The sequence below is a fragment of the Molossus molossus genome, unplaced genomic scaffold (genome assembly GCF_014108415.1).
Source record: "Molossus molossus isolate mMolMol1 unplaced genomic scaffold, mMolMol1.p scaffold_m16_p_14, whole genome shotgun sequence".
NCBI classification, from domain to species: Eukaryota; Metazoa; Chordata; class Mammalia; order Chiroptera; family Molossidae; genus Molossus; species Molossus molossus.
The window spans coordinates 39,498,743-39,524,913 of NW_023425349.1; the positions used below are offsets into that span (position 1 = coordinate 39,498,743).

The 26,171-nt window shown below is 35.7% G+C and overlaps 1 protein-coding gene across 2 annotated transcripts in view; it reads left to right on the forward strand.

Annotated features, from left to right (window-relative positions):
- Window positions 1–26,171, forward strand: part of GKAP1 (G kinase anchoring protein 1) — a 58,987-nt gene that overhangs the window by 5,031 nt on the left and 27,785 nt on the right. For both annotated transcript variants that reach the window (XM_036261232.1, XM_036261233.1), the window contains exons 2-6: window positions 4,605–4,858; window positions 8,527–8,670; window positions 16,325–16,402; window positions 20,274–20,397; window positions 22,922–22,944. In XM_036261232.1, the coding sequence (XP_036117125.1) occupies window positions 4,649–4,858; window positions 8,527–8,670; window positions 16,325–16,402; window positions 20,274–20,397; window positions 22,922–22,944 (579 nt within the window). In that variant the 5' untranslated portion in view covers window positions 4,605–4,648. The remainder of the gene's footprint in view (window positions 1–4,604; window positions 4,859–8,526; window positions 8,671–16,324; window positions 16,403–20,273; window positions 20,398–22,921; window positions 22,945–26,171) is intronic.

Here is a 26,171-nt window from a genome sequence, read left to right on the forward strand (position 1 = left end):
TAGAATGGCCAGATGTTGATTTTGCAATGGAGTCAGACATGCTTAGCCAAATTTTTAAATTGTGCCAATTCTCCTATGTCTGATAGGACTGCAAGACACATTTCAGTTAATAATTATAGTAAGAATACCAGTAGATGTTTATATTTGAGTGCTTCTGCTGTACTGGCTACTGTTCTGTTAATGTACGGAAATTACATTAACTTAATTTTTTTTTTTTTTTTAATTCTCACCTGATGATATTTTTCTATTGATTTTCAGATAGAGTGGGAGGGAGAAAGAGAAAGGAACATCAATTTGAGAGAGACACATTGATTGGTTGCCTCATACACGACCCTGACCAGGACCAGGATCAAACCGCAACTGAGGTTTGCCCTTGACTGGAATCGAGCCTGTGACTCTTTAGTCCGCGGGCCGGTGCTCTATCCTCTGAGCCAAATCAGCCAGGGCAACTTATTTAATCTTAACAACTCAGTTAGCTGGGCACTCTTGTCCCAGTTTCACAGAAGGAAACACAGATAGGTGATACAGGGGCTCACAGTAAGCAGAAAGTTAGGTTTGCCCAGGCATTCTTGCTCCAGGGTCAGCACCCTTGTCTAGTACTTTTGTACTGACTTCTGCATTATTAACATAAAGGACCACAGATATCCCACTGTCCCCAAACTGGGAGGAAATCTATAGTGTCTGTATAGAACGGGTTGGGGAAAAGTGTGTTACATTTTTTTATTAGTATATCATTAGGATAGTTAAAATATATTAGAAAAGTACTAAATGTTGAATTTATTAAAAACTTCAGAATCATATCAGAGTTTTCAGTGAGTAAATTGTACTTGCTTCTGCGAGCATAAATTTTTCAGTAAAATGTATCCATGATATAAGAATATAAAATTCCTTATCTAGACATTTTTATTTATTTATTTTTTAAATCTTCACCCGAGGATCTGTTTCTTGATTTTAGAGAGAGGAAGGGGGGGGGGGGAGAGAGAGAAAAAACATCTCTATGAAAGAGAAACATCGATCAATTGCCTCCTGTATGTGCCCTGACCAGGGATTGAACTCAACACCTAGATATGTGCCCTGACTGGGAATTGAACCTGCATCCTTTTAGGTTTCCGAGATGATGCTCCAACCAACTGTGCCACCTAGCTGGGGCCCTGATTCAGACTTTTAAGTGATGTTTTCTTCAAAATGAGTTTCCATTGAAGTTTTGTTTGGATGGTTGGGCAATAAAAAGAAACCATTTTGTTGTATAAGCATTCAGTAGTTTATAACAATTGAAATTATTTTTAAAGAACCTAAAATCTTATCCAAATTTAATAATATAAAATTTCCTGTGATATAATGAATGGAGTTCAGATTCAGATGGACTTGCTTTTAAGTTCTAATTTACAGAAAGCATATACATAGAGCAGTCACCTTGCAGCTAAATTTTATGCCATTAAAAAGGCAGGTCACTAGCAAGTAGAGGGAAATGTCTGCTATTTGTGACTGGAGATTTCAGGCTATTGCTTAGAACCTTGTTCACTAAAAGATTTTATGCTTCCCTACTCCTGACAGCAGTTGCTGCTCCCTAATACCTTGTGTTTTGGGCACCTACAATACACTCTTCCAACAGTTCCAATACCTTGTGTACCATAATGGGCAACGGTACATTCTGTAGCTGTCTGAGGAAGTAGATTTCCAGGGGCTTGAGTACTTCCCTTGTCACAGTTGACAACTATGGAGCAGCATATACATTGAGTTGTCCTCTGGGGAGCATCAGATAAGGCTGCTTGCGTCTTGTGGTGACTGGCCCAGAGTCTCTGCATTCTCTAGGGTTTTCTTGATTGCTCCAAGGGCAAAGGGAAACTTTATCTGAGGATGCACTGGTAAGGAAGCTCTGCCCTGTGCCACAGAGAGAAAATAAGACTATAGGAATAAAGTCTGTGTTTCAAAGACTCACGACTGTAAACCTACTTTTGCCCCATCCTGTATTCATCACAGGTTAGTAAGGAGACTTTGTTCATTGTGGTTTCAGACTCCATCAGACCTGACTAATGGAGACTCTGTCTCAACATATGCTCCTCAATCACAGAATCAGGGAAAAGAACACAGTGAACCAACTTCTGGCTTTTAAAGCTTTTTAAAGCTTGTGTTTCACTGGCCAAAGTCAGTCACATGGTCATGCTTGCATTCAGCAGAAGAATGATAAATAATTTTTCTTTAGGAAATATTTGTGAACAACTACCACATGCAATTTATAGTCCCAACAGTTAAATATAATAATAGTTGTTGAACCAACTTTGTTGGATTATTGTACCTAAAGTGTTCAAAGCAACTAAAAACTACATGACATGGTTTTTAGCATGACATGTTGAAGCAGAATTAATGTTTTTTTATAATATTTCTGAGTCTGGAATTTCTGTTTAATTTTGTAATATTTTTTCCCTTGTAATAACTTTTTAAAAAATTAAATTATCATGCTTGCAGGAACGATTTAAGCCTAAAAATACGTCATAATTTATCAGTATGATAAAATTTCTGTATGTTGTTGTATTTTTATCTTGATTTGTATATTTCTGAGCATAAAAACAATAGGTCTTAAGATGGTATTATAATAATACTTTTGATTTAATAACTACTAGATGATATCTTCAAGTATTAGCCCTTATTTTGATTTTCTTCATTTGTTTAACAAAAAAATTGAAAGATTTTCATATAATTTTTTGGATTCTTAGGTTAAGATAAAAGATTGAACACATGCATTTTTGTTCTCTACTGAAAACATACAAATTATAGTGTGCTTTTAGCTTTCAAAGTAGACCTTAATTATTCCCACTTCTTAGTATTCACACTTTTGCATAGTTCCTTTCCACACTGACTAGGGTGTACCCATGTAAACATTATAGAAATGACAGTAGCTTGTTTAGATATGAGCACTGTGACTTGAGGCAGACGAAACTGTAAAGAAAAACAAAGGAATAAGTAATTAAAAAATCAGTATAATAGTTATCTCTGGACAGAGGTGCTTGGGGAGATGTATTGGGGAAAGACATGAGTTTTTATTCTGTTAATTTTATTTTTATTATTTTTATTTATTTTTTATCCTCATCTGAGGACATTTTCCATTTTTTTGTTCAGGTAGAGTGGGAGGGAGAGAGAGGAAGAGAGAGAGAGAGAGAGAAACATTGACGTGAAAGGGACACATTGAGTGGCTGCCACCAGCACGACCAACCAGGGCTGGGGACAGACCGCAACCGAAGTACGGGCCCTTAGTGGGAACCGAACCTGGGTCTCTCTGGACCGCAGGCCGACGCCCTAACCACTGAGCCAAACCGGCCAGGGTTGTTCTGTTAATTTTAGACTATTAGGTACTTGCAAGTCTTCATTTTTTTTAAACTTAATATTTTATTTGGTTGTGTACCTGCTACTTTAGAATAGAAATGAACAGATTTCTGAATTTCACAATTTCTTAAGAAAATCTGTTTCCTTTTAAATTGAAAGAATATTTACACTTCTTTCTGAGTAGTTACAAAGCTTTTTACTTTGACTTTTCTGAATCAGGTTCAGCATATCTAGGTTCAGGTCCTGACTTTCCCACTAACTTGTGTAATGGCCTTAGGCAAGTCATTTAGTCAGACTAAGCGCCAGTTGCCTCATCTATAAAGCTAAAAAATTTGAATTAGAAATTACTTTAGGATTTAAAATATCCTATCTAAGACTAAAAGGTTCTTAAAAAACTGAAAATACACTAAATGAAACCACTCCTACCTGTGCCTGGGAATGGTAGGGTGCACTGGGGCTAGTGAACTAAAAGATAACGTGGAAGGTAATTTTGAAGTTTTCTTTGAGGGAATTTAAATTCTCTTTTTGCTCTCAGTTCTGTGACTTAGTAGCAGTCGCCAGGATCAATCAGGGCAGCATTTTGTATAAGACTGTTTTTCCATTTTTATTCCTTTTTCCTACTTTGGAAGTTGGGGATAAACATATACCTTTATATTTTAAATCACATTGATTTAGGATGTTCTCTATAAATATGTATATATTATAGCAGTATATTTAAAAGAAAGGCCCTGGCCGGTGTGGCTCAGCGGTTAGAGCATCGGCCTGCGGTCTGGAGAGACCCGGGTTCGGTTTCCGCTAAGGGCATGTACCTCGGTTGCAGTTTGTCGCCGGCCCTGGTTGGTTGTGCAGGTGGCAGCTACTCGATGTGTCCCTTTCACGTCGATGTTTCTCTCTCTCTCTTCCTCTCTCTCCCTCCCACTCTATCTGTACAAAAAATGGAAAAATGTCCTTGGGTGAGGATAAAAAAAAAAGAAAGAAAGAAAGGAAAACCATGAATTTTTGAAAACTGTATGTGGGAATATGAATACATTGTAGTCGTAATAGTCTTGCACTAATCTGTGAAATCTCAATATATTATTTTTCTATTTTCTATTATACAATTTTATGTTGTCTTTAAGTTAAAAAGTATGTTATTGCCCATAGAACTGTGGATAGGAATCCAAATATTACTAAGTCCCATGTCTGGAGAAATGTGTGTATATAATAATTTGTTATTACTCTAGAATCTTGAAGAAATTTTACAGAGTATGTTTATTCACCTGCCTCTTTTTCTCCCTCCACAGGAATTATTCTTGACAGAAGTATTTTTAAAGAAAAAATATTTACAATGGCCTCAGCAGTTCTTAGTTCTGTTCCTACTACTGCTTCTCGTTTTGCCCTTTTGCAAGTGGATAGTGGCAGTGGCTCTGATTCTGAGCCTGGAAAAGGCAAAGGTCGGAATACTGGAAAGTCTCAAACAAGCAAATCAACTACAAATGAGAAAAAGAGAGAGAAAAGAAGAAAAAAAAAGGAACAGCAACAGAGTGAAGCAAATGAGGTAACAATTGTAATTATTTGTGTTTGGTTTCCCAATATACTAAGACTGAAAGTAAGCATCATGAAGACAGGTACTATCTTGTTTACTCATGTATCCATAGTACATGGTTCATAGGTACTTGGTAAATATTACATGAATAAGTGGATGTAAATTGGTGTGTATTTAAAGTCAATGTAATGAACATTTTTTGTTTTTAATTTAATTCAGTTTTTTCCATCACCGTTTATCCCCCCTATACTACTCTCTTCCACCTCTACCCACACCCCCTCCCACTCACCCCACAATCACCACACTGTTGTTTGTGTCCATTAGTTTGAGTTCTTTTTGCTCAATCCCTTCATCTTCTCTGCCTCCCTTCACTCCCCAGAACTGTCAGCCTGCTCTCCATGAGTCTGTCTCTATTTTGCTTGTTAGTTCATTTTAATGTAAAGAACATTTTTAAAATGCCTTTTATTTTTCTAACTATGGAAGCTTATGTGCTCATTCCAAAAAGTAAGGAAGTCTTAAAAGGAAATAAAGGCCATTTGTAAATATAACTAGAGATATATAACTAATAGATATGTAAATACACATATATGTATATTCATATTTTACTTAAAAATGAGATTATATAATAGACTTTTATACTGGTTTTTTTCCTAATTAGCCATGAGCAGTTTTCCTTATGATTAATTAAAGTTCTATGTTATTTTAAATGACTCCACGCGATTTATTAATTTTCTTGTTAATCCTCACCAGAGAATTTTTTTTTTCCATTGATTTGTAGAGAGTGGAAAAGCGGGGGAGAGAGAAACATTGATGTGAGAGAGAGACATTGATTGGTTGCCTCAGCAAGTGCCCAGCCAGGGCCAGGATTGAACCTGCAATCCAGGTACATGCCCTTGACTGAGAATGGAACCCGAGACCCTCTGGTTCACAGGCTGCACAGGCTTAACCACTGAGCCATGTGGCCAGAGCTTTTTTTAATTATTAATTTTTCTTGTTAATCCTCACTTGAGAATATCTTTTTTTCCATTGATTTGTAGAAAGAGTAGAAGTGTGTGGAGGGCAGAGAGAGGGAGAGAGGAGAGAGAGAGAAACATCGATATGAGAGACATCGATATGAGATATTGCACATTATTTAATTATATGGCTATATCATACTTTGTTTAATTGGACCCTTGTGATAAATATTTACGTTGTTTCTCATTTTTTTAAAACTATTTTAAACAATAATCGTATGACTAGTCTGAAAACATACGTTTTTATGCATTTGATGATCATTTTTTTTTTTTAGGGTAATAAGTACAAGGCAGGCCCCTCTTCCCTAGACATTCTTAGCTTGAGTTACATGACCAATATTTAATGTGCCCATTTGTTTTTAAAAGGACATGCTGAAAAACAACTCTCCATTGATTTAGAAAGGGTGAAAGGGAAGAAGGAAAAGGGAGAGAGAGGGAGGGAAGGGAGGGAGAGAGAAACATCAATGTGAGAGAAACACATCGACTAGTTGCCTCTTGTACATGCCCTGACCTGGGCTGGGAATCGAACCTGCAACCCAGGTACATGCCCTTGATCGGGAGTTGAACCTGCAACCCTTTGGTGTGTGGGCCAATGCTCTAACCATTGAGCAACACTGGTCAGGGCTGTATTTGTCTTAATAGAAGGAGTAGTCGGGTATATAAGAACATTTTTCAATGTCATTTAATGAGAGAAGTAATAAAAGTGTTTTTTTCCTCCCCATATTCATTTTCTAATGTACCAAGACTTAGGAAAAAAGCCTTTTCAATTTGTTTCTATTACATTTTTATCACCATTGCTTTCTAAATAGCTCTTTAAAATACTGCCACACATGCCCTGGCCAGTTTGGCTCAGCGGTTAGAGCGTTGGCCTGCGGTCCAGAGAGACCCGGGTTTGGTTCCCGCTAAGAGCACATACCTCGGTTGCAGTTCATCCCCAGCCCAGGTTGGGTTGTGCGGGTGGCAACCACTCGATGTGTCCTTTTCACGTTGATGTTTCTCTCTCTCCCCCTCCCACTCTATCTGAACAAAATATGGGGGGAAAAAAATAAAATACTGCCACACAGAAAACAACTTTAAAGACAAGATATTTTTCCCACCATAGATCTTTTCAGAAGTCTAGTCTTTCAGAACTTTTGATTGCCCACCACTTTCTTTTTAGAATTAATGATGATGTGGGGGAACAGAAAATAAGATAATAATGGAGTTTACATTAGAGAATAAAAAAGTGGGTAACTGAGAATGAGCCTGAGGATTCTCCCTTTCTACTTCCATGGCTGTAGTTCTATCAGTTTTCACTTTCTGTAAAGTAACAGCCTGCTTGCCAGTAGCATCTCCTCCTGTATGTCCTTTGCACAGCAGAAACCAGCTACTTAAGGAGATGTTTGTATCACTGCCTTTTGCAGAACCATATGATTATTCATTAAAATTGTTGTTTCTCGATTTAAAGCCTCTTTTATTAGTTTCCCTACGGCTGTCATTGCAAAGTACCACAAACTACGTGGCTTAAAACAAATTTATTCTCCAGTTGGTTCTTGAGGCTGAAAGTCCAAACCATGGTGTCAAAAAGGGCCATATTCTCCTTGAGACTCAAAGTATGTCCTTTCTTGACTCTTTCTACCTTGTGGTGGCCTTCAATCCTTGGCTTGCAGCTGCATCACTCCCATCTTTGCCTTTTGTTACTTGCTTGGCATTCTCTTTGTGTATCTTTGTCTTCGCCTCTTATACGGAAACAAGTCATATTGGATTAGGACATACCCTAATTCACTATGACTTCATCTTACCTTGATTATACCTGCAAAGACCCTATTTCCAAATAAGGTCACATTCACAGACACCAAGGGTTAGGGCTATCTTTTGGGGAAATACAATTCAATCTATAACACCCTCTCAATATTTTTCTCTCTTGTTTCACTTTCTGCATCTCAGGTTATTCTTGTTGTTGGGAAGTGGCTTAGCCAATACAGTTTTAGTTCATTATGTTCTTTTGAGGACTAGCCCCTGTATTTTTCAGGACTAGCAAAGTAGTTGCTAGAATTGCATAAACTATCTTTTCTCACTATTTAAACTTTTAAATTTGTAAGCTATTAAACTTTAATCTTTTTGAGTCCTATTGTTTTGCATTTTAAAAGCATACTTACCCGCCCTGGCCGGTTTGGCTCAGCGGTTAGAGCGTCGCCCTGCGGTCCGGAGAGACCCGGGTTCGGTTCCCGCTAGGGGCGCGTACCTTGGTTGCAGTTTGTCCCAGCCCTGGTTGGGTTGTGTGGGTGGCAGCCACTCGATGTGTCGCTTTCACGTCGATGTTTTTCTCTCTCTCTCTCCCTCTCACTCTATCTGAACAAAATATCGAAAAATGTCCTCGGGTGAGGATACAAAAAAACTAAAAAATAAAAGCATACTTACCCAATTTTCTACTCCTTAGTAAAGGAGAATCTTCAAAATGATGGTATAATAGAGTACAATCTATTTTTACTTATTAATCATTTCATCTAGAAATCTACCAACAATTTTCTCAAATACTGGTGAAATTAATATTCTACAAAGATTACAAAAAACACAAATAGTGTGTTTAGAAGTGTAAAATTATTGTTGATTTCTTAACTTCCAAAAAATCATTAGTATTTCAGGATTGGTAAACTGAATTTAATATATTCTTTGTTTGTTTCATAGCTCAGGAATCTTGCTTTTAAGAAAATTCCCCAGAAATCCTCCCATGCTACTTGTAATGCCCAACATGAGCTTTCTTTACCAAATCCAGTACAGAAGAATTCACGAGAAGAAAATTGGCAAGAGTGGAGACAAAGAGATGAGCAGGTACAGCTAAGTAAATCAAATTATTTTGCTTTGATTTTCAATGAATGTATGAATTTTAAAGATGGCAGTGCATCTGAGTCTGTGACACTGCTGTCCTGAGAAGCTTTTTGTATTGGATTAATTCATATGTGTTTGCTATTTTTAAGAGGTCTGTTTTTGTGTACTAGAAAAACAGATTGAAACCTTTATTGTTAGTTTTGACAATTCAAAACAGTTATTTTGGGAGTTTTTTTTTTTTTTTTAATCCTCACCTGAGGACATTTTTGTTTGTTTGTTTGTGTTTTTTTGTTCAGTTAGAGTGAGAGGGAGAGAGAGAGACAGAGAGAGAAACATTGACATGAAAGGGACACATCGAGTGGATGCCACCCGCATGACCCAGCTAGGGCCAGGGACAAACTGCAACCGAGGTACGTGCCCTTAGCGGGAACCGAACCTGGGTCTCTCTGGACCGCAGGCTGACACTCTAACCGCTGAGCCAAACCGGCCAGGGCTATTTTGGGAGTTTTTAATTCACCTGCTCTTTCTTTCTTTTTTTTAACAAATGAGGGAGAGATAGGGAAGGTAGAACAACAAGATTAAATTATTTCAAGTAAGAAAATTACATTTATAGGGCCAGAGGTTTCATGTTAAAAATACCGAGTGACAGTTTTGCCTAAAAAAGGAAAGACTTTGAGGGGAAACTTCTCCTTTTCAACCTTTATGTAAAATGGTTTATGGCATTTGTTTGTTTCTTTAACTTATTTACTTGATATTTTGTTCGTCTATGCCTCTGTTAAATATTTTTAATAACCAAATCAAATAATTTATTAAGACCAATTTATTTTTGTGTGTTTGGTGTCCAAGAAAATAACATCTTGAGCTGAGAATGTACTCTGGGAGCTGCTGTGTGTATGGGAAATGAACAGTTACTTGTTTGTTTACCTGTTAAACTGTCATTTGATTTACTGGGAATAGGTATTGCTTTAGCAGATTTTTGGCTCAATAAAGTGGCTGTACCTGTCATGCTTGGGTTATTAGTTTAAAAAGAATTAGGCTATACTAAACTATGCTCTTAACATAAACCATGTTAATCATAACATTTTCTTTAGGATTTTGTAGTGCCTCAGGTTCATTATGAACGTTAGTTATTACACTAGAACTAACAAAAGTGCTGTTCAGAAGACATTTCCACATACTGGTATACTGGATAAATTATCTTGTATTATTCTAGGGGTTTTATTTTATTCTTTTTTTCTCCTTCCCCAGCATTATTCTGGTTTACAAATGTAAATGTAAATGTAATGATCTGTTTGTTAACAGTGTCTTCTCCAGAGAGAATTTCTCCCAGTGGCCCAAGGGTACTGGAAAATTAACAAAGGAAAATTATTCAAATTTGCACCAAATAAACTCTGTGTAATATGGGAACTTGAGCACAGATATTTGCTTGCCTCCCCACCCCCCCAACTGATTGTTGCCAAAATGACATGTTAATTATAGAAAATAAATAGTTGACTTGGCCCTGACGCCATATAAGGACAGATGAATGGTATACCACATGGAATCTATTTTGCTGTGTAGAGTAATGGACTTTAAAAGTAGGGACCTGGCAGTGACTGTACTAGGCAGAAAGCATACAGTTATGGTGGGTGTTCTTTCTGGCATAGTAGGGAAACATCACAATGAGAAATTCCAGGTATTGAGGGCTCAGTAAGACAAAAAACTGGATATAGATATGTTGCCTGTTATGTGACGGCTTAGTTCAAACATAAAAGAGAAATTAGGTTAAAACAACATTTCCTACTCCTAAATTATCAAAGTGATAATGTAAATTTATGTCAGCTAAGCCTCAGCATAAAATCTGAGAACTGGCATTAAACAATAATCAGATAGACAGTAAAGAAACCATCCAGCCCACCTAAGCAAACACTAGATCTTAGTTGATCTTAGGTCAAATGAAAATTCCTGCCACATACAAAGAAAAGAACACTGTACTTAGTGACCAAAGTGAAAGCACACTTTGAAAGAGTTGCTACAGGGAACAGAAATTGATTTTAGTCCCCATTTTTTTCCTTTAATAAAAACTAAGGGTCTAGAAAATTTTGTAAAACTCGGGTGGGGATAGTGATGTTATATTTATAACAAGGTGAAACAGTAGACTGAGATGAAAAAGTAGCTAAGAGACAGAAATTGAAAGGGCGATGGGTAAAATAAAAAAATCTGGGAAATAAAAGTATAGCAGAATTAAAAACTTCATTGGAAAGATTAAAGAACCAGAGTATACACTGAAGACAATTGAGTCAATTGTGTGAAGGAAAATTTGAGATACATCTTTATTTTTAATTTATTTTTGTTACAGATGTTTCTCCTTTTTCCCCTGTTGGCACCCTCCTCCCGATCCCCCCTGTGCAGTCCACTGCATTGTTGTCTGTTTCCATGGTTTCACATACATGCATACAAGTTCTGTGGTATATCTCTTCCTGACCCCTCGACCTCCTATTTTGAGGTTTGTCAGTCTGTACCCTACTTCTGTGTCTCTGGGTCTGTTTTGTTGCTCAGCTTGTTTTGTTCACTATATTCCACAAATAAATGAGATGATGTGATATTTGTCTTTCTCTGATTGGCTCGTTTCGCTTAGGATAATATTCTCCAGGTCCCTCTATGTAATCTCAAAGGATAAGAGATCTTTCTTTCTTACAGCTGCATAGTATTCCACAGCTTTTTTATTCACTCATCTGTTGATGGACACTTGGGCTGTTTCCTGATGAGATACATTTGCCAATAAAATTGACAGTGATAGATTGGAACACAGAACTAAAATCCAGCAGAGGCATAATTAGTGTACCTGAAATAAGTGGAACAGAGGGACTCATTAAAGATAATGTTGATAAACATTTTTCTGAGCTAAAGACTTGAATCCAAACTTGAAAGAAGACCTCTGAAGCCTTTTTAAAAAATGTAAGCCCTGGCTAGTTTGCTCAGTGGTTAGAGCATCGGCCCATGGACCTAGGGGTCTTAGGTTCGATTCCTGGTCAAGGGCACATACCTGGGTTGCAGGTTCGATCTCCAGACCTGGTTGGGGGTCTTGCAGGAGGCAGCCAGTTGATGTGTCTCTCTCATCTCAATGTTTCTCTCCTCCCCCCTCCTACTTTATCTAAAAAATCAATGGAAGAACATCCACACACATAAAAATTTAATTTTAAGAATGAGAAAACAAGGAAATAATACTACAAGTATATGCACAAGAGAAAACAGGTTGCCTAATAAGGATGAAAAATTAGGTTGACTACTTTAAATGCCAGACTGGAAATGTTAGGACCCCGAATTCAGTATTTAGCTGAAATGTCATTTGTGTAACTACTAATGAAATACATTCTCAGAAATACATTTCTCATTTAAGGGCTTAGAAAGCATACCACACTATCCTTTTTGCAGAGTTTTTGGAGATGTGCTCCTGTCAATTAAAAGGCAAATCTAAATAAAGAACGCAGCAATTGGAAAGCACCAGTGGCGAGTATTGAAGCTAGTTCAGTATAGAATTAACTCTAAATAGTGATTGTAAATGTGGTTAATAAAGAGAACATAGCTGTATACCTGAAACTGATATAACTAATATAACATTGTATACCAACCGTACTTAAATAAAAAATTTTTAAAAAGGAAACAAGTTCATGAAAGAAATCTTTGTCTTATAAAATTGTTTTAAATCTGTAAATACCTGTGCTGAGGAAAAATGGAACATGGTCTCCTGGAAATTTTAGTGGATGCCTTGGTTTAAACAATCAGGAAATAGTAGAAAATAAAGAACCATACAGATTTATCTTCAGTCCTGATTTACTCAAAGGGACTATCACAGTAATGAAAATGACTTTGGTGTTTACATATTCAGGGTGGGGCAAAAGTAGATTTACAGTTGTGAGTACATGAAAGTTTATTCTTGTATTATTATTTGTTAATGTATTATTTTCCGTGCGAACTGTTATTATTTTCCACCTTTGCCCCACCCTGTGTATCCTTTAAGGACCAACTTAATTTAGCTTCTTTTCCAAAATATGCTTCTCTAAATTCTGTTTGTTATTTATCTTTTTTCCCTTGACTTTTTGTATTCTGTTTTCTGTACATCCTGTGTGTTAGTCTCCTGTCCCAAAAGGGAGTAGAAAAATTCTTTGAAGGCAAAACCAAATTCATGCTGCTTCTTTAAAGCCCCACAGGCAAAGCACATAGAAGTTTCTCTATAAGTCTTTATTGGCTGATTCATCATCCTTTGACATTTTGGGAAGATTTGTTTGAGTTTTCAAAGATTTAAATTGAATTAAAACATTTTTTTTTAATTGATTTTAGAGAGAGGGGAAGGTAGAGGGAGAGAGAGACGGAAACATCGATGAGAGAGAACACCGATTGGCCACCTCCTGCATGCCCCCCACTGGGGATTTGGCCCACAACCTGGGCATACGCCCTGACCGGACATTGAACCAGCAACCTCTTGGTGCATGAGTCGATGTTTAACCACTGAGCCACACTGGCTGGGCTAAATTGAATTTAAAATAATTTTTGCCTACTTTATTTCCTTGTATACTAGTTTGTGTCAATAATTAAAAGGCAATTTAAACTCTAAATTGCTACATTTAGAATCAAATTTTAGAGAGAACCATATTTTTCACTTTAAAAGTTCCATTGTGCCCTGGCCAGTGTTGCTTTGTGGTTAGAGAGCATTGGCTCAAGCACCAATGGGTCTCAGGTTCGATTCTCGGTCAAGGGCACGTACCTAGGTTCCAGATTCAAACCCTGGACTTGATCGGGGCACATGTGGGAGGCAATTGATGTGTCTCTTTTACATCAATATTTCTCTCTCTCTCTCTCCCCTCTTCCTCCCCCTTTCTTCCCTGCTCCCTTCCCTCACTTTCACTCTCTCTAAAAATCAGTGGAAAAAATATCGCCGGGTGAGGATTAACAAAAAAATAAAAATAAAAATAAAAGTTTCACTTATTTTTTATTATGCTATTAGACTCAGCAACCCTAATATCTAAGTTCTGTGAGTTAATATGAAAAAGAATAATGACATCTTGCATAATGACAACTTTCTAAGCTATTCTCCTGTTCACTAACTTTTTTTAGAATATTAGTCATAATATGTGACATATTGGAAATAAACTTAAATGCCCTTTCCATTAGTGTAAAAATGTCATTACTTCAAGCTTAGTGGTAAATTGAACCAGCTTTGTTCAGAATAAACTTAAGTAGTTTTGCTACTTTTCCTAGGTCAGGATGATTACTATGCTGTAATTATAGTCAGATTTTTTTTTACTAAGTTTGCTTTCAGTTTAGGTGGAGAAATTGATAGCAACTTTTTTTTTTTGGTGTGTAACACTAACATGAATCCAATTTTTTTGCTGTATAACTATATTGTCTTTGAATATCCACTTAAATAATTATTTAAAAGGTGAATATATTGCTTTTTCCTGATTATTAGTAATTTGGATTGAATGAATTACTTGATTCTTTTCAGTTATTCCATAGAAAAAGTATATACAGTTTATTCTGGGTTTAACAAGATTTTTTTGTGCTATGTACCCTTAACTCAAATTGTATTTTTCTCTGAGTTAGATTAATTTTTTTTCTGTGATAAACCTAATAATTTTCCCTCTTTTGTTGTCTTAGTATAGAATTAGATGAGATGCTTTCAAAGGACGTATTGATTAACATTTTTCTAGTTATCAAGGTATTAGTTTGAAATAGATCACACTTCTTTTTGGAGTTGGTTTCTGTTTTAGTTTATTTATTAAGCAACAAGCAATTCTGATTAACTTTGGAAAAATAATTTATTAAAAGGATTCTGGGTGACTTACAGATTTGAATTAAGAACTAAACAACTAGGCCTTAACAAAGATGGAAACTAAGGAATTCTGGGATGCATGGGGGCATGAACTAATAGAACTAGTACACTCATTTTTAGAGGGCTATCATCACATTATTGAATCCCACTTGCTTTTGTGTTCTCAAAATTTAATTTCTAGAAGATCAAAAAAGAGTTGGATCCCTTGCTCCTACCCTGTTGTTGGTAATGGTAGCTTGGACGTCTATGTGGATATGGTAGTGGGTGTTATATAGGATTATGTGGTTGGCTTTCTTGCTAGAATCATAGGACACTGGAATGAAGTATAATTACTCAAAGGAATAAAGGAAGGGATTCTGGATAGAAAAATCAAAGAGATGTCCATTATATTTATGCTTTTATTATCCAGGATACATAGGTTGATGAATACGTGCACACAGATTTAGGATGTTTACTTTTATCATATTGCAACTGTGCGATATTCAACTGCAGATATACCTTATCCCCAATGCTGAACTACCCAAAGTCCCATCCGACTATTGTAGCAGTTCTGTTTGGCATTTAGGAAAATTAATTCTTGGGGAGTTATTTAATTAGAGGGTGATGGAAGCTAGATTGTAAGAAGTTAAGGTGAGATTGCGTGGTGGGAAAGTGGAACCAAAAGATACAGATTACAGAAAATAATTTTGTTATAGTATTAGGTGACTTTAAAGGTAGGGCAACCATATAAAAGGAATAATAAAAGGATAGGAGTATTAAAGTAAAAGGATTATGTGATACACAATGAATTATTGACAATCAAAGGGGAAATGGAAATCTCAAAATTGGAAGTTTTTGCTTTGGTATCTTCTATATAATGCCGAGTTCCTTAATTTGCCATGGATAGATAACTTTGGAGGACCCAGACTGTTTTTTTTTTTTTTTATCCTCACCCAAGGATATTTTTCCATTTATCTTTGGATAGAGTGGAAGAGAGAGAGAGGAAGAGAGAAACATTGATGTGAGAGAGAGACACACATCGACTGTCTGCCTCTCACATGACCCCAACCAGGGTTGGAGACGAACCGCTACCAAAGTATGTGCCCTTGACTGGAATTGAACCTGTGAATCATTGGTCTGTGGGCCAACGCTGTATGCTGAGCCAAATCGGCCAGCATGGTCCAGACTGCTTTTTTTTTTTTTTACCTTTGTAACTTGATTTTTTTCAATCAAGGGAAATACATTCTAAATGACAAATATCTTTTAAGGAGCTGACTTGCCATTTTAACCTGTGATCTCTTTCATTGTACTTTTATGATGATGTTTTAGACATTAACTTTGAAAAATGTCTAAATTAAGCCTTCCTCTCCCTGCCTTTATTAAAATCAGACATGGAATTAAAAGCCTCATGAAAAATTTTGTCATCTTAAAAAATATTTGTTAACTATTTTCTGAGCTATTAGAATTTTAAAATCTATTTTATAATGTATTTGTCTTTTACCAGACTGTTTAAGTTTGTTTATTTATTTATTTATGTTTTAATCCTTACTCGATATTTTTCTATTTATCTTCAGACAGAGTGGGAGGGTGGGGGAGAAACATTGACGTTAGAGACACATCAACTGGTTGCTTCCTGCACGACCCTGACCAGGGCCAGGGATGAGCTGCAATCGAAGTACATGCCCTTGGCTGGAATTGAACCTGTGACTCATTGGTCCATGGGCTGACGCTCTGCTGCTGGGCCAAACTGGCCTGGGTGCCAGACTGTTTTTTAATGTATTTTTTTCTCCCTATGTTGTCATGGTTATTTTGCTGGTATAATGGTATAATGTTGTCATGTATTTATTGTGAACTTTTTTTTTTTAGCTGACATCTGAAATGTTTGAAGCAGATCTTGAGAAGGCATTGTTGCTAAGTAAATTAGAATATGAAGAACACAAAAAGGTATTTACACATTTATTCATTTAGCTTTATTAGGGTTACGTGGTAAAAAGTTAGGACCAACCTTCTTGAATTTTATATTATAAAGTTCTCTTTAAAGTTTGTCCTAAAATTTTATTATTGTAACAAAATATTATCATGCAGTTTTAATTTAATTTTATTATTATTATTATTATTTTGCATTTATCATCAGATAGAGCGGGAGGGGGAGAGAGAGAGAGAGAAACATCGATGTGAGAGAGGCACATCGAGTGGTCGCCACCCACATAACCCCAATGAGGGCTGGGGACAAACTGCAACTGAGGTATGTGCCCTTAGCGGGAACCGAACCTGGGACTCTCTGGTTCGTGGGCTGATGCTCTAACTGCTGAGCCAAACCAGCCAGAGCTATTTTATTATTTTTGAATCCTCACCTGAGGATACTTTTCCACTGATTCCTAGATAGAGTGGAAGAGAGGGAGGGAGAGAAAGAGATAGATAAACATGAGTGTGAAAAAAACACTGACCGCCTACCTCTCACAGGACCCCGACCGGGGCTGGGATCAAACCTGCAACCCAGGCACATGCCCTTGACTGGGAATTGAACCCAAGACCCTTTGGTCCATAGGTTAACACTTTAACTGCTGAGTCAAACTGGCCAGGACTTTTATTTTTTTTATTATTTACTATTATTATTATTTTGTTTTTAATCCTCACCGAGGACATTTTTCCATTTTTTGTTCAGATAGAGTGGGAGGAAGAGAGAGAGAGAGAGAGAAACATTGATGTGAAAGGGACACATCGAGTGGTTGCCACCTGCACGACCCAACCAGGGCTGTTGACAAACTGCAACTGAGGTATGTGCCCTTAGCAGGAACTGAACCTGGGTCTCTCTGGACTGCAGGCCGATGCTCTAACCGCTGAGCAAAACCGGCCAGGGCTATTATTATTATTTTAAAATATGTTTTTATTGATTTTTTTTTAGAGAGAGAGGATTAAAAAATATATATGTGACATTAAATCTTGTGTGTTTTTTTTTAATTGACTTCAGAGAGAGGAAGGAAGAGAGAGAGAGACATTGATGTGAGAGAGAAGCATCAATTGGTTGCCTCCCTTACGCACTCCAACTGGAGATCAAACCTACAACTTGAGTATATGCCCTGACTGGGAGTCGAACCCGCTACCTTTTGATGTATGGGACGATGCTCCAACCAACTGAGCCATGCTGGCCAGGGTATACGCAGTTTTTATAATAAGATTCTTCCTCAGGTTTTAAGAGACAACAGAAACATGTGGACTAAGCTGTCTGATGATTTGGAATGTTTAGTGAAAAATATTCCTCCCAACATGAAGGGAAGAGAGGAAAATCACAACAGATGATTTATTTTAACTTATTTTGAATGAACATACAAAATAAATAGATTAAAAAAATGTATGGTAAGTATGAGTACAGTGGCATACAAAAAGAGACCCTGTGCTGGAGATACACTACAATTAACTAAAGTGAATGGGAGGACATTTCTGATAATTTGGCCTAGTGAACTCAGCATTTGTCACTAAGTTGTGATGTTGGACTGTGTGCTGAAATGCATTCTATATCTTGTAACTATAGGATCATTTAAGTAAAAAAGTAGTGTTGTTTCTATATTTAAATTGAGCATTTATATTATTTTCATATTATTTAACTTTAGTCCTTTACATGTATTGGGAATTTTTTGATCCAGGAAATTTATTCAACTTGTGATTACTCAGTAGTTGATCATAAATGGCCTCTGGTCATGCTTAAGGGCCTTTAGACTATATCATTGTACACTAGCTTCTTCACTCAACTTGAAGGGAAAAGAATAATTAACATTCACAGTAGATGATTTTACCATTTTTTTTCATAGCTAAAGGGAAGAGGGAAAAAGCCAATGAATTGGACTTTTGTACACTGTGTTAGTTTAATTTTCCTTGTTTATTTCTGTTATCCTGAAAAATCAAGAGTAGCCACAATCCTGTTGTTACTTGTCCATTTAGACAAAACCTGGCAGTTACAAAAATGAATACAGATAGCTTTACTATGACTAAAACATTTAATGGACTTTAGGGTTACACTGGAAAAGTCTTCCTGATTTGCTCAATTTGATGATAAAATTTATCAAATTGAAATTATACTATAATGATGTGTTGTTGTTAGATATATCTAGATTCTAAAGTTAAAATGATTAGCTGTATTTTTAAAGGAGGAGTAGAGTAGATGGTGTTGATAAAATATCATGCTTCCAGGCAGTTTTCTTGGCACAGTCATAGGCATAGTACCAAAAACATTAGTTTTATTAAACAATAATAACTCTCAGAGAATGGAGGAATACCTTTTATATGTGTTGGTTAGTTTGATGTGATTACATAGATGTAGACATTAAGTTTTAAGTCAGTTATTTTAAATTAAAAACTATACTTTAGCTTAAGGATTTTTTTTTATAATAACTAAGGTTTGGGATGGCATTTTCTATTCTGTTCTATCACTTATTCACCAAATATTTTTTTGAATAGACAAAATGTGCTAGAAACACAATAGAAAGATTAAGACATGCATGGTCCCATCCCTTAGGTTTAGTGGAGGAAGACATACATATATATTTATGGTGTATAGTCTTGAGAAGTGTATGTTCTCAGTGCAATGGGAATTCAGAAAGCTGGAAGAATTTTCTGTGCTTTTGATGGGAGTGGATTTTAGGAAAGGATTCTTAAAAGAGGATCTTACTAAATTTATTGGAAGTTCACAGGGTAGATAAGTGGAAAGTCATCATTCTTGGGAGGAGTGGCAAGCATATAAGATATGTACATGTGAAAGAGTATAGCATATTTGAAAAACTATAATTTAGGGACCTAGAGTTGCTAGAGATACTGCCAGAAGAATGAGGTATAAAGAACCTTGTGTAAGGAGATTAGGTTTTATACATATGCAGAGAACTATTGAATATTTTTAACTTTTAGATTGATTTTGGGTTTTTATTTTAGAAACTTATACTGTAGCAGGTGTAGAAGATGGATTGAGGGGCTAAAATTAGAGGGTGTTGCATGTCAAATAAAAGAAGATAGGGGAAATAACAGAAAGTATGAAGAAAAGAGAATAGATTTAAGAGAGCTTTGGGAAATAAACTCAACAAGATGTACTGACTACTTTGGATATGAAGTGTGTAGAAAGAGTAGGCAAGGATGACTGAGGTTTCTGGCCTAGACAGTTTATAGATGATGGTGGCTTTAAGGTAATTAGTAGAGGATCAGTCCTTAGTAGAGAATTGGAGGTGCTTATTGAACATCCCAGTTGAGTTGTCTGTACATACAGAAATGATCATTGTATAGGTAGAACTTTAAACTTTGAGTGTGAAGAATAATGTGTATAAAGCATAAGAATGGGTTAGAATGTAATAGTGAATAGAAGCTACATTTTTAAAGAACAGAGTTGGGAAAAGAGAAGCCAGTGAAAGGAGACTCAAAAGTAGTCAGAAATGTATTGAGAAAATCAAGAAATGCTTGAAAAATAATGTCCTTTGGATTTGGCATTTAAAAGGAAGTTGACCTTAATTTTACTGTCAAAGTACAGCACAAGTCAGATTTTGGGGGTTGTGGGGGAGAGTGAGAAAGCAAATTGATGGTAGATTATTGTTTTAAGTTTGGTCCAGAAGTGAAGAGAGTGGCATGTAGGAGGGTTTTTTATTTTAATGTTTAAGAGGCAAGAGATTGAGTATATAAATAAACAGGCATCCTTTTATATAAATTGGCTAGCCTAATTTTTTGTTTTATTTACCTTTTATCTTTAAAAAGAAAACTTTAAAAAGCATATTACCTTTTGGTGAGTTAATTTTATTAATGTAAACTAAGCTTAATGATTGTCTGTAATTCTTTTCAGGAATATGAAAATAATGAAAATGCTTCAACTCAGTCAAAGGTTATGAATAAAAAAGATAAACGAAAGAATCATCAGGGAAAAGACAAACCTCTCACAGTATCACTAAAAGATTTTCAATCTGAAGGTAATATATGTATGCAATTTTTATGCTAGAGTAACTGTTCTAAGTCTTTGTATACTTGAGTTGTAAGTACCTTTTTAATTTTTAAAATAATTAAAAATTGTTAATCTGCTTAGAATGTAGAATATAAACCTGTTTGGAAATAAACCATTGGTGGTGAAAGTAATTTAAAATCAATCATTAAAATCCCATAAAACTAGAATTTATCTCTTTGTACTTCTGAATTTGTACCTTTCCTAAAAATCACTGAAAATAAAAATTGACATTTGTAGTTTTTAAGTAATCACGAAACATATTATTGTCCTTATACAGATAGTGATTTGGCTTAAATGAGATCAGGAATAGTTTCTTCAGGTTTCATCTATTACTGGTTAACCTTCTCAAGTTATCTGGAACTACATCTTATAAACTTAAAATACAAATTTTTAGAGTGAGACTTATTACCAGGAAACTCTTTGTAATATTATTTATAATTTTTTTTTTTATCAAAAAGAGAAGACAAGGAAATTACATGATCTACTGAATTTTTGAAGACAGACCACAAAGCACTTTATTTTTGATACTGGAAATGGTAAAAACCCTAGATCTGTACTGTATTTTATGGTAGCCATTATTCATGTGTGACTACTTAAATAGAAGTTAGTTAAAATGAACTAAAGTAAAAAATTCCTTAGTTGCATTAGCCACATTTCAAATGCTCAGTAGCCCATGTGACTGGAAGCTTCCATATCAGACAGCACAGTCAGAAAATTTTTTGAACAGCATTATGCTTATACTGGTCAGAGTAATTGCTAATCAAAAGACAGCTGTTTGTTCATTGACAGAGCAACCTATTTGATTTAAATGAATTTAGCCTCAATACTTGGGGCATTTGTCTGTGAGGATTAATAATACCATAGCAATAATCTAAAAAAAACAAAAAACTCTACTGTTTTCAGTAACAGGCCTATCTGTGAAAGTAGGAATAAATTTAGAGGACTATATTGCTTTCCTTTAAGGATTAGGAAAGTTGCTTTGTTTTCGGGTTAAAAGAACAGATGTACATTAAAATAAAATTTTCAATTTTAGTAAGAAAAATTTTATGTAAGAAATATTTCCTTAAGACTAAGCAGAAACATGAAAAGAATGCTTTTTAAAACAATTTATTTTCCATATGTTTGATTTATTAAATATTATATAAATTTATTAGGTAGACTGAGAAAGTTGTCAGGATGATACTGTCAAAGGGAAACTGTACAGCTGTTATAAGACATGATTAATACATTCTTTCTCAGGTTCTGGCATCCTATTGTATGCTAAGTAGAATAGGCTAGTAGAATGTGTAACTTAACAGAATTTGGTAGTTAGATCTGAAACTTGTGATTTTGACATTTACCGTGTTTATGGTATGGACTCTATTCTTTTTTTTTTATTTTATTTTTTTTATCCTCACCCGAGGGCATTTTTCCATTTTTTGTTCAGATAGAGTGGGAGGGAGAGAAAGAGAGAGAGAAACGACGTGAAAGGGACACATTGAGTGGCTTCCTCCTGCACGACCCAGCCAGGGCCAGGGACAAACCGCATCCGAGGTACGTGCCCTTAGTGGGAACCGAACCTGGGTCTCTGGACCACAGGCTGACGCTCTAACCTCTGAGCCAAACCGGCCAGGGCTGGACTCTATTCTTGATCAATGAATGCTTTAGAGAACTGGTTCAGCTTTTAGATTCTCAGTCATAAGAAAGCTATTTTATTCAATTATTAGACCCTGAGAATGGAGAATTTCTGCTGTCCACAAGAAGCATTATTAAACATTAGATATCCTGATCATTTTCCATTTAAATAAGAATACTTGTTCCCTGTTTGTACTTTAGTTTCAGCCTTCTCTGTGGATTCCTTTATGTCTTCCTTTTCCTCATTCTATAATCCCTTTTCATAAATGCTGTATTGTTACTAAATTATTTGTTTAATCTAGGTATATTTGTTTTGCCTTCTTTTTGTATTCATTCTATAAATATACATTAATTTTAGAATTTTTATAGTATATCAAATCACTATCATGTATTTAAAATTAAAAAAACTAGCCAATAGTTTTAAAGGACACAAATTACTATTTGACTTTTTATTTTATTTCACAAAGGCAGTAATCTGTATAGTTTTTGCAGTCACACTATCCTGTGATTTGATTTTAGACATATTTGTACCCCCTCAGGTTCTCTCCTCCTCCCAAAAATATTATGTGAAATCAAAAACTTAAATGATGTGGAATTAAAATGTTTAAAATATAATAATACTCCTTGTTATGGGTGGCATTTACTGAGATATAAGACTTAGTCCCTAAGCTGAACAAATTAATAGTTATATACTGAATTTTAACATCTTATTCCTAGAAAAATAAATCTGATTGTTCCTAGGCAACCCCCAAATGACTTCTGAAACTCATTGTCATTTTGAAATTCTTTTCAGTTACTTTGTTTAAAAATTTTTTACATATTAAAATACTTTTATATGTTGATTTCCTTCAATGAAATGTCACTATTTTGTTTTACAGATCACATTAGTAAAAAGACAGAGGTAAGTGTAACCATCTTTATTTTAGACAATACTTGATTATAAGAATAATAATTCAGTGTTTTTAGCAGGAAGTCTTTTTTGAGTCATAACCATAGGTTTTTAATGAGTAAACTCAGTCTATGTTTCTGGCAATTATAAGGATATGAAATATATTGTTGTAGAATAAATATGTGATTATTTTCATGAACTATAATATCATTTAGCTGTAGCATCCTAATTTGTGTGTGCCTGTGATCCAAAAGGTTATGACATGTAAGTTAAAATTTTAGGGAAACAGTCTGTATTTTATTTATTTATTTATTTTTTTATCCTCACCCGAGGACACTTTTCCCATTTTTTGCACAGATAGAGTGGGAGGGAGAGAGAGGAAGAGAGAGAGAGAGAGAAACATCGACGTGAAAGGGACACATCGAGTGGCTGCCACCCGCACGACCAACCAGGGCCGGGGACAAACTGCAATCAAGGCACGTGCCCTTAGCGGGAACCGAACCTGGGTCTCTCCGGACCGCAGGCCGATGCTCTAACCGCTGAGCCAAACTGGCCAGGGCAGTATTTTAATCTTTATTAAAAACATCCTGAAACCATGTCTCTAGATATTTTGGAATTATAGAAATTGTAAGATGAACTGTAATTATGTAGTTTATACCCATAAGATTAACCTGATCATATACTTTTCTTACCATTCATCATTAGAGGGTAGTGTAGATATAACTTCCTAGTGTTATTGATACTTTTTAAAAAAAGACTTCATAAAGTCTCTAGAGACCTTTTAGAATTGGGAAACTATAAAATATATTTTAATATTGAGAATACTATTAAAAGTTGTTGAGTTCTTTTGACTTTTTTAGATAATAATTTGAAAGTTTTATTCTTATATAGTATCTTGTCAATTATTCCATTAATTGCTTTTTTTCCAAATGGCCAGATATATCCATTGGTTTGACTTTAGAATACATATATGGTTTTTTTTAAAAAATATTTTTTCCCTTTATTGATTTTTAAAGAGAGAGGGAGAGAGAGATAGAAACATCAAGGAGAGAGAACATTGATTGGCCGCCTCCTGCATGTCCCCCGCTGGGGATTTGGCCCACAACCTGGGCATGTGTCTTGATCAGAAATCGAACTGGTGACCTCTTGGTACATAGGTCAACACTCAACCACCGAGCCACACCGGCTGTGCCATATATGGTTTTTGATCATTTTTTTGTTGTTGCAGGCATTTGCTTGACAAATCAGAGAAATTAAATTCATGTATATGAAAATAACATTTAAATAATTCCGTGACTATATTAATAACATAGTTCTTAGCTATTCACACAAACATAGAATTGATTTGTTGGTAAAAGAGATGCTAGGAATTATTATTTTTTTTCAATCCTAACCCGAGGATATTTTTCCATTTATTTTCAGATAGAGTGGGAGGGAAGGGTAGAGAGAGAGAGAGAGAGAGAGAGAGAGACATCGACTGGCTGCTTCCCACACAACCCTGACCAGGGCCGGGACAAACTCTAACTGAGGTATATGCCATGCCCTTGACCAGAATCGAACACACAACTCATTGGTCTACAGGCCAACGCTCCTAACTGCTGAGTCAAACCGTCCAGGGCTAGAAATTCTTTTGAGGTTATTTACAAACCACTGTAACCATTTCTTAGATTAAATTTAAATGACCAGAAATAAATATAGACTATTAATTTTAGTAGAAAATGTGCTTTTGGATTGATTTCCAAACTTTTAATTTTTTTTTTCTTTATTGATTTTATAGAGAGAGAAAGGGAGAGGGACAGAGAGGTGGAAGCATCCATGAGAGAGAACATCGATTGACCACCTCCTGCATGCCCCCCACTGGGGGTTTGGCCCACAACCTGGTCATGTGCTCTGACCAGGATTCGAACTGGCAACCTCTTGGAGCATAGGTTGATGCTCAACCACTGAGCCATACTGGCTTGGGATTTCCAATTTTTTTAATCCATTGATTTAAATGGATGTTAGCTTTATGTGAATGACATGTAAGCAGATACAAATGGTACACCTTATTCCTAAGAAACTACCCCCAACTGTTAGTGGAGAGAAAAATAATTTCTATAAACTATTCCATGCTTACTTTTTCTTCTTTCCTGACATGAAAGAAAGGGGAAAAAAAGGCAGACTGACCAGGATCTCATCTGTTTAATATACATTCTACTAAAAGTTGTATTTAAATAAGCATAGGTATATGACATAGCATATATTTTTGTCTTTCATTATAATTATTATTTTATTTTATTTTGTTTTTGAGAAAGAGAAGTTTTATTTTAAACTCAGCAAGTCCTAGCACTTTTATGTTGAGCAGTTCTTTCTTTTGCTTTTCTTCTTTTTAAAAAGTCTATTTATTTATTGGGGTGACAACGGTTAATAGGATCATATAGGTTTCAAGAGTTATTTTCATGATGCATGATCTGAATATTGCTTTGTGTGCCCACCACCCAAAGTCAAACCATCTTCCGTCACCATATATATTTGAATGGGAGGGAGCAAGGGAGGGATAGAGAGAAAGAGAAACATCAGTGTGAGAGAGACACATTGATTGGCTGCCTCCGCATGACCCACCGACTGGGGCCGAAGATTGAACCTGCAACCCAGGTATGTGCCCTTGACCGGGAATCAAACTTGCGACCCTTTGGTCTGAGTACTGACACTTTAATCACTGAGCCAAACCAGCCAGGGCATGAGGATGTGATTTTTATCTTTCATTTTGTTTATGTGATGTATCATGTTTATTGATTTACAAATATTGTACCAACCTTGCATCCCCAGAATAAATCCCACTTGATCATGGTGTATAGTGTTTTAAATGTATTGCTGGATTCAGTTTGCTAATATTTTGTTTAGGATTTTAGCATCTGTGTTCATCAGGGATATTGGCCTATAATGTTCTTCCTTTGTAGTGTCTTTATCTGGTTTTGGAGTTAGGATAATGCTGGCCTCTTAAAAAAGCTTGGAAGTCTTGCTTACTCTTTTTTTGGAATAGTTTGAGAAGGATAGGTATTCTTTTTTGAATGTTTGGTAAAATTTGCTTGTGAAACCATCTGGTCCTGGACTTTTGTTTGCTGGGAGTTTTTTATTTTTTTATTTCATTAGTTGTAATTGGTCTATTCAGGTTTTCTAATTCTTCCTGATTCAGTTTTGGAAGATTGTATGTTTCTAGGAATTTATCTATTTTACTAAGGTTGTCCAGTTTATTGGCA